The 17601-nt window shown below is 44.3% G+C and overlaps 1 protein-coding gene across 1 annotated transcript in view; it reads left to right on the top strand.

Annotated features, from left to right (window-relative positions):
- The window catches only part of SLC22A18 (solute carrier family 22 member 18), a 67084-nt gene that overhangs the window by 26381 nt on the left and 23102 nt on the right, over window positions 1-17601 (top strand). Inside the window, exons 5-6 of the mRNA XM_051622105.1 lie at window positions 15544-15659; window positions 16133-16243. Coding sequence (XP_051478065.1) covers window positions 15544-15659; window positions 16133-16243 — 227 coding nt within the window. The remainder of the gene's footprint in view (window positions 1-15543; window positions 15660-16132; window positions 16244-17601) is intronic.

The raw sequence follows: 17601 nt of genomic DNA, 5'->3' as shown, positions 1-17601 counted from the left end.
TTTGAACTGCCTTTTGCTCTGAGGAATGAGGATATAATTGCAACGTAGGAAGGTCAAACTGAACATGTTCAGGCTTGTCCTGCCCAATCTTTCCCCTTTTTTGTTTGGTTTTTTTTTCCCCTTGCAGCTTTCACTCAGGATTGGGATTTTCCAACTGATAAAGCCTTGGCTAGCCTAGGGACTAATACACTCTTAGCTAAACAAGCTCACTGGACGGCTGGATGTGCGGTTTCTTTTGATACCAGCCAAGACCAGAGTTCACCACTTCATTTGTCTTTGACACTAGAGCATCAGTCTCTCACTGTTCATGTCTGTGGGATGAGGGCAAAGGGACGAGAATATGGCTTTCATATTCGCCCTGGGATAAATTTTTTCCACATCTTTAGTGATCTTTCAGTACTTTCTGCTCTTTTTCAGTCATTTTTGGATTTTACAAGAAGTAGGACTGTGGAAGAAATGAAAGGCAAATATTACCTAAACCTAAAGCAACCCTGACAGAACATCCCTAAAGCCTTCAAATGCTGTGGTGTTTTCTTTTAGGAAATCTCATTATTAGTGCAGTTGAAATACCGGGTTTGTTTGTTTTAGCTGTGAATACAGTAAGTTGTGCTTAGATAATGTCATTTAGTGAAAAATTGCCTCTGGAGCAGGGATTAAAGATAAAGATTTTGGTACTAAACTCATACTGTCTTTTTTCCCTCAACTGCTGCTATCAAACAATTAACTAAAGAGCAATGAGTCCTTTCCTGCTGCTAATTTGTATCTCTGCTCTTTGGCTGGGCTCTTTGTACAGAATGCTGCCATTTGCATAGGTTTTGGCAGCCGTTGTATCTACAGTGATGACATTGAGCCCAATACTATAAAGAATTTTCAGCTCTTACTGACTTTGGTCTTTCCCATTATGCCCCCAGTTGATCTCTTCCAGCCGTTTTTTCCATGATGTCCCCAGTGCAGCTGGGATTGCAGAATTTCTCACTAATTCCTCAGGATCTGCATGGCTTGTTTTACTTTGACCCTGTAGTTTTTACTCAGTCTTTCCTCAGACATGTTTCCACTTACTTGAATTTGTGCTTTAACTGAGTCAGGGCTCCAGGATGCATCCCCAGGCAACGCCTGTTTCTAGGCCAACGGGTTCCAGTGGAGCTGGGCCAGGCGACACCAGCACACAATGATGAGGCTCCTTGGGAGGAATTCTTGAAACAGTAACAGGGATGTCACACCCTTCCAAATCTACACATGTGTGCTAAATGGTTTTCTTCCATCAATGGTGCTGTAACATGCAGTGCTGCTGTTGTGATGTCACGGTGCCTCAAGATGCAGTGAGTTGTGGGTTCCCGTTGCATGGATGCTGTGGCTGGGACAGCAGGAAGGGTTTTTTGGGGGATGCAGGGAAAAGAAAGTAGAGAGGAGAAGGGTGGTCCGCTGATGTTAGCACTAAACTTGCATGCAAAAGACCAGATTGTGAAGGCTTTTTTCCCACCGTTATCTTCACAGGACCTTACTAGGACACTTAAATTTTCTGTGCTTCGTTTCCCTCTAAGTACATATGGGGTGTTTGCACCACTAACACCTATGTGAGGATGTTATGAAGATAATTTGAGAGATTTAAAGTGGGAGCTTGTCAGCTGCTGCTGCTGTCAGGTCTCTGCCCGTAAGAAAGAAAAACTATGACAAGGACTGGTGTGGACCCGGGTCTGGAGGTCCTTGTGCCTTGGACACCCCAGTATTTTCCTGGTGCTAAACAGATGTATGTCTAACAGGCTTGGCAGCACTTTGAAGTCCATGTTTTCATGTTTTTTTTTCCCTAATGAACATAAAATTGAAGTTAAATGAAAACACAAAGTTATTTTTCTTTGTGCACTGAAAAGAAAAAAACACCAACCCACTAGTCACCTCAAAAGGTAATTAATTTCCTCATCAACCAGTTTGTCTGTTTATGCAGACACAGTTGATGCACTGAAAGCAGCCAGCTTCTGCAAGGCTCCAGGATATCACAAGCACCAATCTTAAGTCTCTGCCAGCCACCAAAGAACATGGCCCATTGTTGTCTTGAGTTACCTGGTTGTAGCACCTACCCTTTGCACAGGTGTGCCCTAGGATGTGCTGCCAAAGAAGAGTGTGGCCTCTGGCTCTTGCAACACCAGATGGCTTGAAAAGTAAGTCTTCTAGGTACAGCAAACCCCAAGTGTGCAGCGGGACAGTGCTGTCCTCATTGAAGCTACAGGAATGTATCCTCAGAGGTTTCCAAACTCTTTGCAGGCAGCTGGCTGCTCACACACTACTCACCCTTCCTTCTTTCCAGCTGTTAATTTGCAATTAAACACAACTAAAAATACAGCAAACACTCTGCTTGCAGTTTTCCATGCGAGTCTGTCTGGTAGGTTGCAGTTGCCATCATTTGGTCGTGAACAGAGCAGGCTTCTGCCATAAGCATGTGGCTGGGTGGAGAGGCTGCCTAAGATGTGGTTCCCACCCAGTGCTCCTGTAAACACCAGTTCAGCATAATGCAGCTGATAGTAACTGGCATCCCTGTAGGTGGTCTCAGTCACGGGGCCAAGATGAAATGTGGTGCAGAGAAGGAACGAAGCCCTTTTTCTCCCTCAGGGAAACGCCTCCAACTGAGAGCAAAGGTGTTTTAGGCAGGGCTTGAAATGCAACCCCTGCACCAGGTCTACAGACAAATGATGTTCTGGTGTAGGGCTTTGTTGAAATCCACTGACATATGCAAGATACATGGAAGGCCCTGCAATTACATGTGACTGGTATGAAGTATGTTAAATCTGTTTTCAATTAATGGCTCCAAAAAGTGCAAGAAACTTCAGTTAATATTGAATGTGCTTTTTAACCCAGATAAATTATTTTTTACTATGAAAACAAAGTGGTTGAAAATACATGATTCTATGCAAAGTTTCTTAGCTGTTTCTTGCTAGCGTTTGTCCTATAACCTGTGCAGGGAGAAAACTGCTACAATTTTCAAATATGAAACAAAGAACAACCTCCTTTCTGAATGTAGCTAACATGCAGAAACCATTGTCTTTATGGGATGAGGGAAACAAAATACTTAATTGGGGGAGTTCAGTAAATATAGTAACAGGGAGACCACTCCTGGTTTGACTGTACAAAGCCTGCCCAAGCAAGCAAACTGTGTACCTTTAATTATGGTTTTGCCTGTTATTGAAATGGAGTGACTCATTCTCCTCATGAAGATGCCTCCTTCTGGGGTCAAACCCTTCACAGGATCAAATCAGCTGCACCACATCCCTCAGGCTCTCTCTTTGCTGGAGAAAGGGCTCTTTTCAAGGGGCCTGTTGTGCAACCAATGAGATAGGAGCAGGATGCTGGAAAGCCTTCCACCTGACATGTGAAATGTTTTCTTTTTGACTTTTGGGTATTAGTGTTCCAACATTGCTTCCTGTACAAAATTAGCCCTGATGTGTCCTATTTTACTACACAGTTTTAGCAGGCAAAAGACACTAGAGCCCTTGATTGCAGCATGGCAAGGTTTTTTCACACCTCAGGGTAGGAGGTGTTGGCTGCTACTATTTGTTCCATGGAGAGATGTGTCTGTGCTGTACTGCTGGTAGATGCTACATTTACAGTTACTTACCTCAAGGTAAAGAAGTAACTTGTTTTGCCAGGCATTACGTAGCTCAAAAATGTCATTCACATGAATGTGGTCCTGGTAAGAGACCAAATTTAGGTGTCAGACTTGGCTAGTCAATGACTTTGCTGTTTACCTCGTTAGCCTTTGGGCATGGGGTGTGGAGGGAGCCCTTCCTTTTGCGTGACACAGGCCTGTTCTCTTGGATCATCGCAGCAGCCTCGCCAGTGCCCCGCTTGAAAAAGGGACTAGCAGAGGAAGAAGCTCAAGTCCTTTGGCAGGCCAACACTGGGCCACCTCCATGCATTGGCAAAACAGTTGCCTGTGGCATCAGTCTGTCTGCCCACAGTGCTGTGCCAGAGTGGGGAAGCATACTCCTTGAGGAAAGCCAGAGCACCTAGGGTCAGTCTGTTTTTGGAAGGTGGGAGAGGTCTTCTTGGAAGTAGCAGTCACCGCCTGTCCCCTTCAGTGCCAGCAAAGGCAGTTGTCCTGGCTTTCCAGAGGTCTCTTCATGCTTTCTTTCCCAGCCAAATCCTACCCCTTCCTCTCGCAGGAACTAACCCAGACCCCACCCTTCATCTTTGGGCAGCAAAATTCAGTTGTGCTCACATGTTGCTTTGAGCCAGCTCTGAGGGAGAGAGTGCAGCGCAGTTGGTGAGAGGGAGCAGCTCCAGCTGGTGCCAAGCTTGAGGATCCTCCAAAGCCACCGCTGGCAGCCGAGACCTGACATGCCAGGAGTGCAGCCCACGTTACTACAGCAAAACCTCAACAGTTTCCTACCCAGATGAGTCTTTGGAGTGTGAAGTGTTGTAACCTCATAAAAGCTAGAAAAAGCTTGAACTCATTCAAAGATTATTTCACACCACCTACGGTACTCTATGAAGTCAGACATGCTGTAACATATGATTAACGATGCGTTGGGTGGTGAGTCACCAGGTAGTCTAGCAAGCACTGCTCACCTTCTAACCAGCCTGTGTGTGGGAGTCCTTACCCAGCGACACACCCAAACTGAGTGTTTTAATAATTTACCACATTCTGAGCTTGGAAGAGCAATTTTTGTAGCCTAACTGGGGAAAAAAAAACTACAGAAAGGCTTTGGAGAACAAATCTCCACCATAAAGAAAATGGAGGGGACCCCAAAAACTGTTATTACTCTGTATGGTTGGAATATCCAAGAAAAAGACTGAGAAAAATCCATGTTTAAGAGCTAGGTCATTGCATCTTTGTGTTATATTAAGCTCTCAATGACTCACTTGATAAGATCCATTAACATTTTTTTTTTAATTGAAATGTAGCATTAACTTTGTCTCAACTGAGTGTTTCAAGTGCTAAGTGAGAGTAGTGGTTATTATTAATCTTTATCTGAAAACTTTAAGGATTGTAGGGAAAAAAGCAGCATTTTCCAGGGAATGAGCAAAAATGAGCCTGTCTGGTTTGTGAGATGGTGGTGGGAGACACGGTTTTGATTTCTGCTGGAGAGAAGAAAATTGCACTTGCATCTAAACATGATCCAGTATCCTTTTTTCCAATAAAAATCATAGTAAGAAACCCAGGGAAGTGAAAGAGTGGGACAGACCTGCATAATGCTTCACCAGTTGTTTTTCTGGCCTCCAACTATTTTCAGCTCAGGGGATTTCCTGACAGGAGTGAATGTGTTTTGGGGCTCTTTAGTAACCTTCAATGGATCACTCCTTTAAGTGCTAATCCAGTCTCTCCTTGTGCCTGTTTAAACCTTTTCCTTCCACAACAACAGTAGCAACAAACTCCACTGACCTTCTACATGTTGTGGGAAGAATTAGGCCTTTCCCTTTGTTTTGAACCAGTCTCTGACAGCTTTGTTTGGTGCTTCCCTGTTCTTGTGGTGGAAATGGCCATCTCAGCCACTTCCTAGCCCCCAGCTCCAAGTCACTCACAAACTTCTACAGCTTGATTAGATGTCCCTTGGACATCTCCCTCCCAGTGTGAAGGCTCTCAGCCTCCTCAAGCATAAAACCAGTTGCCATGAGCTGTCCTTCTTGTCATCCTTTGAGCCTATCCCACTTCCTAGATATCTTTTTGAGAGGAAGGGACCAGGACTGCAGGCACTATTCAAAGTGCTGGTGAACTAGGAGTTTATACAGTGGTCTAATGATTTTCTCTTCTCTGTTCGCTTACTATTTCTTTCATGGTAATCCCTAATGTTTCATTAGCTGAGCACTGAACTGATGTTTTTGTGGAGTAGTCTGTGGTAGTCTAAAGGTCTCATTCCTGAGCAATAATAAACCATCATTTTGTATGTGAATTTAAGACTTGTTTTCCCTGTGTGCATCACTTTAAATTTAATCTGCACTGACTTTCAGCTGCCATGTTATTTCCCAAACCCTTGGCCCTGCAAGGGCCATTTGCAATTCCCCCCGACTGCTTTTTTTCTCCAGTACTCTTTCAGTTGTGTATCCTCAGCAAACTTTCTTACCTTGCTGCTGCTCCAGATCATTCACAGATAGATTGAGGAGCACATGTCCCAGCCTCACTGGTGGGATGCCTCTGTTGTGAGAATTGACCACTTACACCTACTTTCTGATTACTATCTTGACCTGCCCCAGCTCATCCAGTATTAGCACTGCAGGGATCAAAGCCAGATGTTGCAAGCCCCCATTCAGGGAGTACAGCTCATACCTGGTCCTTGTCTAGACTCTTCCATTTCTAAACATACAGGGTGATACTCTGGAAGCATGAGCAAGCAATGCCTTAGCCAGCCAGCTGGCTAAAATCTTCGGGGAGGGCAAAATATTTCACCATTTGTTATAAGTGCATGTAAATGTGCAAGTGTTCAGTGCACCATGATGCCAGTGGGACTGTCTGTGCTGTGCAGTAGGGAAAAGCCATAATCACACACACAAGTGCAAGCTCTGAATTGGAAAAATGCAGTATTTTAGTATTATTAGTATTTAGTGCACCTTTTTAATAAAGAAGATGAAGGGAGTGGAACATCTCCCTTATGAGGAAAGGCTGAGGGAGCTGGGTCTCTTTAGCTTGGAGAAGAGGAGACTGAGGGGCGACCTCATCAAAGTTTACAAATATGTTAAGGGGGAGTTTCAGGAGGACAGAGCCAGGCTTTTTTCAGTGATGTCCAGTGACAGGACAAGGGGCAATGGGTGCAAACTGGAGCATAGGAGGTTCCACGTAAACATCAGAAAAAACTTCTTTATTGTGAGAGTGACAGCACTGGAACAGGCTGCCCAGCGAGGCTGTGGAGTCTCCTTCTCTGGAGACATTCAAAACCCACCTGGATATGTTCCTGTGTGATGTGCTCTGGGTGATCCTGCTCTGGCAGGGGGGGTTGGACTAGATGATCTTTCGAGGTCCCTTCCAGCCCCTAAGATTCTGTGATTCTGTGATGTTGTGATTTTGAAATGGGGTGTTTTACCAGAAGAGAGTACACCAGAATAAAGGACACTTGAAATTAGTGGCGGATTATGGGCAAAGCCTGCAAATCCACCCACGATTTATTGAAGTGTAACTGAGATGCCTCTTCTGGCGAACAGCCGCGTTCCTCGGGAGGGCGCTGGACCGGACCGGCAGCAGGACGGGCTGGCGCAGGCGGGCTGCTCCAGCTCCCTGGGAATTCCATCCTGTCACAGCCACCCTCTTCAGGCCCCGGCGGTGGGATCTGCCATGCTTGAGCTGGGGCTGTGGCAGGCACTGGTTAGTTTGAGCTGCTTTGCATGGCTGAGATTTCCTCTGCAGCAGGCGCTTGCCGGGGGACAGATAGGCTTGTTGCTGCAGATCCTTGACGGACAGGCAGCCTTATCCATTCACCACTTGCAGACATAGGGAGCTCTGCCAAAGGAGGATTTTCCCCGTGGAAGAAGCCCGAGTGTTTTTATTCAATGCTCTGCACTGATGTAAATTGTTTTTTCTGCAAGGTTGAGTGTCAAATCCCACCAGTAACCCTCCTTGTGCTGGGTCAGTGACACACAGAGGAACAAATGTCCCTTGAGGGAAGTTAAGCCACAGGGAGCTCTGATGACTTTGGGGATGGCCGTGAACTCCCACACCTGGTGTCCCCAGCACGTGACAGCTCTCACATGCTTCTGCTACTGCAACCCTGGCTCTTTGCCCTGCTAATGCACCAGTGCCAATCTTCAAAATCCCTCCCTCACCCAGTTCTGACAGAAACAGGTGAAGCTCATACTCCCCTGTAATCTCTTCTTCATTTCCCACCACGTGAGTTTTGCAGATGTGGCTGCCACTAGAAATCATCAGTTGAATGAGCACTGATCTGTGGGTGGCTCATTCTTGTCCAGTGAGGGGCTCTGCAGAGGGTGTGGATGCAAAGTCTCACCACCACCTTGGACAGCCTGCAATGATGACAAGTCACGAGTGAAGAAGAGCCTCCTACTCTTCCCAAAGCAGCAGCAGCCAACCTCTGCTGCTTCTCATCTAAAACATATTTGCCAAAAAGGACACCCTGGGAATGCTTTCCAATTGCATCAGAGCAGTGACCTCTTTCCTTTTCCTGCTGATGCATTGGTGGGAGTGGGTATCCACTCAGGTTTTACATTCTGTCTCTAGAGAAATCCTAAGCTCCCAGGAGCTGGCAAAATTGCAGCCAAAGGAGTCGCACTGAGGCACTACAGGGTGATCTCTCCAAGCCGATTTGTCCAACCTCTTGTGAAGTACCTTCTACCTGATCAAGAGGAAGCAAGTGAGAACAGGCATCTTTCTCTGGCATGTGTCTCTTGGAGGCTGGGTTTGTTCCCACTTGAGATTTAACACTTCTTCAGCTGGCATTAACCTGTTCTCCTCACTACACATATCATTTCACATGGGCATTTCCTTGCACAGGAGAGCCAGGTCAAAAGACACATGCTGTGCCTATTCATGCCTTTGTGTGATGTTTTTTTCCATGCGGACAGGCAGGAGAAACTGTGGAAAGGAAGGGCTGGGGCTCTTTTTTGTTTTCCTCTCAAGGACATGGATAATGTGACGGGTGGTACTGGCCACTCTTCACTAGCAGGGCTGCCTGGAAGCCAGCTGAGCACTGGGCTGAGTGTGTCACTTCTTGCCATGGGCTGTGGAAGCTGAATGACCTCTGTACATTTGCATGAACATCCTAGGAAATGTGAAATTTTCTGAGGCTGAAGAGATCTATTTTTCATTGAGGTTTCTGTGGTTTTGTTTCTTTTAGAAACTTTGGTAAAATTTTGTGCTTGCTTTTTTTGTCTTTGGGAGGAATCTCAACAACATAGACCAGACCACAATAAGACAGATATTACATACATTCAGCAAATATGGTCAAGGCAGTAAAGCAAAGTTCCTTAAATGAAACCATCACTAATTTACAATGAGTTATGCACTAAGTTTATGTATCACTAAGTTATCAGGAACACAGTGGCTACCCCTCAGTTTGTTATGGACCCAAAGTTGTTTACTGGAGAGTGTGGTTTAGTGTCATGGTTTCACCTGGATGTTTCTTTTCACCTCAGCTTTTTGGTTTTCTTTTTTTTCAACTTACCAGCTGTTTTTCACCCATAGCTGCTCCTCTAATGGTGTGAGTGGGTAAGTGGATAATGTGGCCGAACTGGAATCAAGGAAATATTTTGAGAGTCCTTTCAGAGCTCTTTAAGGAATCTGGGCCAGCTATGAATGCCAGCTTTATGCAGCCCTGTTTTGAAGTAGGAGTGAGTCACTAAAAAACAATTTGTGCTCTCTCCATGTTCAACTTTGATTTTATTGAGAAAAAGAGAAAGAAAACAAACACAAGCCCATTCACTGTCGAAATACACATTGATCCTTTAATCCTCAGGGAATCGTTGGGAGCTGCTTCCTCTTCCAAAGAATCACTGTATTGATGCAACATTTAATTGTGCAATTACACACATGCATTTTCCTCCTGGGCTTTGCAGAGCAGAGCTCTGTGGCTGGAATGCTAATCAGAAAGTGATTGATACCATCCCACAGCACACACAGCCTGAATGCAGCCTCCTGGCTGGCAGCAGCCCCTAGCTACCTTCATGGGTCTGTCCCAGCCTTTTCAGGCAGGCAACCAAAGATGGGAAGCACAGCCCAGCAAAGTCAGAGCAAGAAATGCAATTTGGGCTGGAGCCCAAAACTGTATCTCATATTGGTTTGCTGTAGGCTTCCTTGGTGGAAGTGGGAGGCTGCTGTGCTCATCCCTCCTCGGCATTGTCTGGGGACTGCAGCTGGCAGGTAGCAGAAGGGAGTCTGTTCAAATGCCCTTGTCTGTGAGCTGAAAACATTACTTGCCTGCAAATGTGTGGTCAGGGGCCTTTCTCCTTCTCCTGTGCCACTGACTAGTCTACACATGGTGTGTATGGCTTCGTGGGATTGAATTTTTCATGGAAGTTTTGCAGAAAGCACTGCTTCAAAGCTACTAGGAAATGCTCTGCACACTTGTTTGTACATATGTATATTGTACACAAATGTATATTCACTGACACATGCTTGTTTGGCCAGGCCCCACTTTCCAAGACCTGCATTTTCTGGAAATTTGGCCAGATTCTTCTGATGCTTCACCTCTGACTTCAGGGGTGTGCAACACTTATGGCAGATTCACAAAAAATCACTTCCAGGTGTTGGAGAGCCTCTGGGAACCGTTGCTGTCACCTGTGTTACTGCATCACATCTTGATTCAGAAACTGAACCCTGATTGCACTTGTTTGCTTTATACTAATTGACCCTGATGGGAGCAGGTTGCAAAGTAACATAGAGCATGTCCTTGCTTTGCCTCCCCTGGAAGTGTGGTGCACATTGGGATTCACAGGTAACTGCAAGTAAATACAGAGGATGGTTAAGTGTCAGATGGGAAGAAATGCAACCCTCCTTCAGCTGGCTTTGAATGCTATTATTTTCTTTGGGTTTAGTCTGTTTACTGGGACGTTGTTATTGACATTTTCATCATAAGTTCTGCTTTCCCACCAGCATTAAGGATGGAGTTTCCAGATGGGCAATCCTAGCTGTCAGCCACTTGTCCCTTATCCATGGCCACAGGCTACTAAGTGAGTCTTGTACCTGGCCACATCATCAGTTCCATGGCAAGTGTGCCCTGGCCTCACCATCCTGCTTTTTGAAACCCTCTAAAACACTTTTAATGGATGCTTTTAATGCATCCACCACACTTACCTAATGGCCTCAAGAAAATCAAAAGGACAGGCTTTTGTTATGTTGTTAAGCAGTGTTTGGCTAATGTTGTGGGCTGCTGGCCTCCAGGTCCCTCTGCTCACGTTTTCTTCTTATTTCTCTGAAAGCTTTAAGTCAGGACAAGATCAGGCTGATCCTTTTGGCAAAAACTACAAAGATCTAGCCCTCCTCTAAGGCTGGCTGTTTGCTCTCTGCAGACGATTGCTCTGTGCCCTCCTGGCAGCAGGACTTTGGGGGATGTCAATTCCGTGCAGGGCAGGGTAATGCATTTTGTTACTCCCTTTCACAGCAAGATTGAAAACACACAAAGAAGAGCAGGCAGCTGAGGTTTTAGCTGACAGCCTGAGAGGACACTTGCTAGCAAAAAAGGCCAGGCAAGAGCAAGGAAGGTGGGTGGCAAAAGTCATTAAGGGACTGTCCCTCCAGATGCAGGAGAAGCAAAAGAATTAGAAGTAACACACTGAAGTATGCAGATAAAGTTACTGAAGTTGCTTTTGACCATAAAGCCCAGCACAATGAAGACTCTTAACCTCTGTTAATCATCAAGAAGCTGGAAGAGGCCACACAATGATCTGAGCTGCCGAAGCTGCTGCACCCTTTTGCTCCCTTCAATTTAATTGTATCAAACCTGCCCTCGTCCTTTGTTCTTCTGCCCCACTCAGGAAATCTGCTGCTGGTTTTGGCGGGGCTCACTCTGGCTCTACATGGCTGGTTTGTGGACAGCCAGGAGGGATGAGAGGGAGGGCAGGAAAGGGAAGAAGACAGGGAATAGGGCAACCAGCTTAATGTGCCTCACTTGTCTTAATACTGCCACTGCATCCCTTCCTGGAGAAACTTCCTCCTGATACGCCAAACAAGCGAAACTGAATGCAGGACTCCTGCTCATATCAGCAGAGAGGAGATTTCATGCTTAAATATTAAAACACACACACAAAAACAACAACAACAACAACAACAAAACAACGAAAACCCAACAAAAAGATGTTCCTATGAGCCAAGCCTTGCTCAGCAGGAGCTGCCAACCCAGCAATCATTTTGGTGATTGGTCAAGGTGTCTCTAGCTTAGCTGGTCTGGTTTGTACTACTTGCTCTTCATCAGACTGGTAAGAAATAAGAGCAACAGCTTAGCCCCGGGTCCTCCACTTGCCTAGTGTGCGGAAAGGGGTCTAGCAAGCACAGCAGAGGGATCATCAGTGCTAACCCCTAGGCTGTTTTCTCTGCTGGTCACAATAGCATCACTGTACCCCTTGCCAAAGAGTGATTCCTAGGAGCTGTTCTGGGGTGCAAACCCTCCCCCGTCCTCCTGCTGCTTACTGGACTTCTCCAAAAGGCCACCATCTCCTTCCCACCCACCTCCCCAGGACTACAAGTCCTCTCCCAGCAGCATCTGAAGATGTGGGTAGTTTTCCGCAGTGCCAGTGATATGGAGCAGCTCTAGCTGAGGATCTGGCAGCATCATTGCAAGAATACTAAAAAATTAATGACCTGCTGTGTCAATATGGCATTTTTATGACCCTTGGTTTTGTTTAATTTGTCTTAAATAAGCAAATAAACAAATGCAAAAAGTGGTTTCCTGGACACAGATGCGTTATCTCCAATTCCATGGTGCTGCTGAAGGACAAGGTAGTGGAGCAGCTAACCTCAGGGTGTACCTTTCTCACCTTTCCATCAAGGAATAACAATGCTTAATCTGTGGGAAAAGATGAAGCACTTACAGAAAGCGGTGGTTAACAAAAGGATTTTCAGATTATTTTTGAATCCTTCAGGCTTTTTTGGGAAACATGATTTTGAGCTTCATATTTTACTGGATTTCTCTGACTTCAGAGTCTAGTCATACAACATTATACAAATCCACTATAGCAAGCCCAGGTTTTCCCAAATGTGTAAAATGTCAAGGATCTCCACTCCCTGTCACAGCTATGAATTACCAGTCATATGCTTGCATGGAAGTAGTCCATTATTGTCTTTCTAAATTTATTGGGGGAGTCTTCCTTCGTTTCTTGCTGTAATTTGTCTTGGATCTGAAGAGTAAAACATTTTTATGTTGGCATGTGGGACTCTGGAAAAAGTCAGGAAAAAATAGCACTGTAAAGGGTGGTTTTCTGTCCAATGACAATTTTTGTGGCATGGTTTTTTCCCTATCAGAATGAAAGCTCAAAATATAGACATTCCACCCCCCCTCAATAAACACATTAAACCAGCTGCAGATACTTATATTGATTATATTATTCTTTCTATCTTGTTTGTAAATGTACTTTATGTTGCAACGCAAAGTAGAAATTCCAGATTTCTTGGATAAAAATTAGGGTTCACCAAGTTGATTTCAGTAGTTTGGGAACTATTTGGCAGATAATTTTAAATCAGAAAGTGGCAATCTGCTGCACTAAAAATAAAAAATAATGATCCAGTAAATGACTAATTTTGTGGTCCAGGGTAATTAGTGGAACAGCTCGGCGGATGGAAAGCAGCAGGTCTAAATTACTGCACTAAGTCCGTTTGCAGGAAGATGTTATCTGACTTTGTTGTTATTAATAATAATTAATGAGAATTAAAATATTCATCTGGGATTTTTGCCACTGCTATTAGCGGGAATACGTGTGTGTGTGTATGTATGTATATATTTGCTCTTTGATGCTTTTCTTGGTTGTTTGCATCTCAATCTTTGACTGTCTTGCTCTGGGACTTTAATAATACTCCAGAATTGATTCAGACCACACCTTTGTCTAGCACAGAGGAAACCTGAGGCTTTTACAATTAGTGCTGCTGGTAATTCCATGAAAAACATAGGCCATGGTCTGAGAATGAAAAGAGCAGTAAAAAGTAAAGCAATAAGCAGTCCTTTTATCAGCAGGCTCACAGGGAGCGTTGGTTGGCAGCTCACAGCTTGCTTTTGTGTCTTGTTTTGGCAGCACAGGTATCTGGGGATGCAGGGACAGTGTGGTCACCTCTGAGTCTGCAGGAACCCACACAGCCCCAGAGCCCCTGTCACAGTTCAACACTGGGCCTGCAATTAAATGCCTGACAGATGCTTTCAATTAACACCCCTCTCCTGCAGGCTGGAAACTAAGCTACACAGCTTTAGTGAAACAATAGCAATGAGAAGGAAAATAAGGAAATATACAAATATATACAAAAGGGATATCATGTCTGCCACCCCCCAAAAGGGTCAGGATCAAAGGCAGAAAAATGGATGGAGTCCTCCCAGGGCACTGGGCATGGACAAAGAGACCATGACTGTCATGATCCTTCAGATTTATGCCAAGTATGACATGTATAGGATGGAATACTTTGGTCAATTTTGGTCACCTGTCTGGTCTGCTCCTCCCCAAAGGAGGGTGGCAGGTTTGACCCCTTTATGCCCTTTAGTGTGTGGAGCAGTAGCCTTGGTTCTGCATACCATTCTCCAGCAGTAACTATAAACATTGAGTTTAGCAATCCTAAAAGCAGCCACTGACTGGAAAACATGCTGTTAATTTCAGCAAGTGCTCCTACTTAGAAGAGACTTAACTGAAAAGTAAAATTACTAGAAAGAAGTTGGTTCTATCCTTGTTTAAACCAGGACACCTTCTCTGGTGAAATCCAGATGTTACTTTGCTGAAGTTCAAGGTGCTTGAAGTTCTATGCCCCCAAGACACCACTCAGTTGCTTCATCTTGTGTCCTCCATGACACCAGTCTTTGGTGTTTTGCTGGGCATTCCCACCTCAAACCTGTATCCTGTGGTAGGTTTTATGCACATGTTTTAAGAAACCCTTTGACTAACAGGGTTCCCATGATGGAGGAGACTTTTAATGAGCTGGTTGAGTGGATAATTGCTTTCACTGTTAAAAACAAAACATGCTTCTCCCTTTGTTTTCAGCTCAACAATCCTGAGTTTCGGTCTTCCAGCCCTGGACTTTGCTCCACCTGTATTTGGCAGAGTTAAAGCCCTTCAGAGTCTGAAATCTTCCCACATGCCCCTAAAGACTAGGAGGAGTAATTTCCTAATGTTCTCTTTTAAAAGGACAGTGATAATTGAAGCAGCATTATTGGGTCTATTGACTTTTAGATGGTTTGTGTTTGGGTTTGTTAGAGAAGTTTTAATTGTTCCTTTTTTATCATTGTAAAACTACTGTTAATTGCTGTTCACTATGTCTACATCTGAGGATGTGGCCCCATTTCTGTTGAAGATCCAACGTTTGGGGCTCTAATGTGCAGTTGAAGACATCTTGATTTCATTTGGGCACCTTTGGAGACAAGTGGGTGCATCAATCAAAGTGCTGTTAACTCCCTCCTCAGAAGGTTTTGTAAATAATGTTTGTTATTTTTAACAGGTCCTTTTCAAGTGTTATTGTATCTCCAGTAGTTTCAGTCCTGGTTGTAGGCTGGGCTCTATTCTACCATTCTTAATCATCCTTTGTTCTTTCTTCACTTTCCTTAATTTGATTTCACTGAGAAATTTCAGTGAGATGATACTCAGTTGAATGAAACTGGGGAGTAGATGGATCCTAACAAACAGATGCTGTGCTTTCCATGGGAAGATTTCTAAGTTTCATTAAACCAAGAGGGGCTCTTTTGCCCTGACACTTACAGATTCGAAAGTATTGTATTATTATTAATACAAATTATAAGCTATCTTGATCTGTTGATGAAATTACAAACCATAGTCACGTCCAAAGCCTCCATGAAAGGATGTGAGCTTTTTTATAGCATTGTGTACTGTGACTGTTCCTCATCCAAGGGCCCACGCCTTGGCAGGATTGAGGGATAAATGTCTTGTTTATGGTATTTACTCACTTACCTGTATTTTTTCTGTTTGCAGCGTTTTTGTTCCTACATATGTTGGGCTGGTGGGAAATCTCATAAATACCATGATAGCAATGGTTTGGATCCCTTTGCAGGCTAAACCAACATCAGACCACAATGTGACAGGGCACAGTAAGTGTTTATTGTTTCTGATAAATAGCACCCAAATAGGGACAGCAGATAGAAATGCTGTAAGGACTGCTAAAGGACTTGGGGCTGGATTTATGGGCAAAAACATGCCAACCTTGACATGCAGACACTTGAATGCCTAAGCTGTGTTTGTGGAAGGGTGTAATTCTCTACTTGTTGGCCACTCTGCTGTGCAGGACTGCAGGCTTCCAGCTCAGTGCTTGCCATGCATCTCCTAAAAGGTGAATGTGGACCCCTCGCTGGGGTTAGTTTGACTGGGCCTAGGAGGCAATGTCACTGTCTCACAGGAGTCCTCAGCATGCAGACCTGGCAGCGTGTCTCAGCCTTCTGCCATCGGCAGGGACATGCCCATTTGGAAAGGTTTTAGTGAACCTGAGCAGACAGCCTCAGAGTTTCTTGTTTCCCGCCCCTGACCTGTATGAACAGAATGTTAATCAAGATGTAATTTTCTGTAGGCACATCACAGGCTGGCAGCATGTTTAGCATCAGAGAAATCTTACGCCTGATGAAGTTTCCAGGAGTAACGGAAGTTTTCATAGTCAAGGTCTTTGCTGCACTTCCTGCAGGTAAATCTCACCCATTAACCATGATTGCTGATGTATTTGAAATAAGATGACATGCACTGTAGACCAGGCTTGTCTCAAGTTATTGAAAGCACATTGCATTTGATGATGGAGCAGTGAAGATTCAGCTCCCGACTTGATGCTGGATGCTTTCAAATGCTTCCAGCTACATAGGGTCAAAACCCTATTGCAAAACAGACTACTTGTCACAGGCTGCTTCTGCAACTTTTGGCAAATCACTTAATCTCTGCTACATCCTCCTGACTCTGAATGTCTTTTCTGCTTGGCTGTCATTTCTGTTTAGGCTTTAACCTAATCAGAGCAGAGGGAAATAATTTGTACTCTGTCAGAAACACTGAGGTCCTTCCTGATTTTACATAATGATATTTAAGGGTGTGAGTACCTTAACCTTTTTCCCATCAACTGAAAACTATTGCTGGACAAGAACCTGTAGCTGCTTTAGCTGTCAGCTGCACGCAGGTGAGCCACAGCACGTTTCTTCTCATGCATGTTGGTGATGGTGGTGCTTGTTCTTCTTTATATATTCTGCTTGGGTTTTTGTGTCATGGTAGGAACCTGCTACTACCTCAAACCCTCCCACCACCTGCTTGTTCCCTGTTCCCTTTGAGTCAGTTGCTGTCTTGGCATGGTCCATGTTTCCCAGTTTGCCTGATTATAAATATACTTGGCCACTATTTCAAACTATATAAAATTTGGCCTACCCTCTAGCTTTTTCCCCCCACCCCTTCCCAGCTTGTCTAGAGACAAGCCAGCATGTCAGCCTTGTTAGTGGTCGTGTGAGGACAAGGTGATGTTCTTTGCTGTTGCACACAGAGAGCCTTCACAGCTCTTTTCCCAGTCAAACCTAAACATGCAGATTCTCTTGCTTATGGTTTCAAGGACTGAATTTTGTGCACATCAAAACACATGCACATCATGCATTTGAAAAAACAGAGGCACTTCCCTTCCAAACAGGGATCTTAAGAGAGGATTTGAGACACCTTGGTTTTTATGCTTTGCATCTTTTTCCAGTTCATCTGTGTCTGGAGAATACCTGGAAGTTTAATACCATGAAACATAATTGACAAATTAAATTGTAATTTGTAAATTGTAGATTCAGTTTACAAATGAAAGTCTATTTGGTTCTTATGAAACTAAACTTTTGTAATTGTATTTTTAGAAGTGTTTATAAAATTACAGCATTTCACAGAATGAGACAGTCAAGTGGTATTTTAAGAGGGTCTTCTTTGCTGACTAACTTCTCAGCTTAAAGTAGAATTCATTTCCGTGTTTAAGAATGCCTGAGACCACATCCTTGTGCAATCTGCATGGTACAATCCTCTATGCTCTCCTTTTTCCAA

Source organism: Apus apus, chromosome 5 (assembly GCF_020740795.1).
Source record: "Apus apus isolate bApuApu2 chromosome 5, bApuApu2.pri.cur, whole genome shotgun sequence".
In the NCBI taxonomy this organism is placed as follows: Eukaryota; Metazoa; Chordata; class Aves; order Apodiformes; family Apodidae; genus Apus; species Apus apus.
Note: the sequence above shows the minus strand (reverse complement) of the source record. Positions and strands in the feature narration are given on the sequence as shown.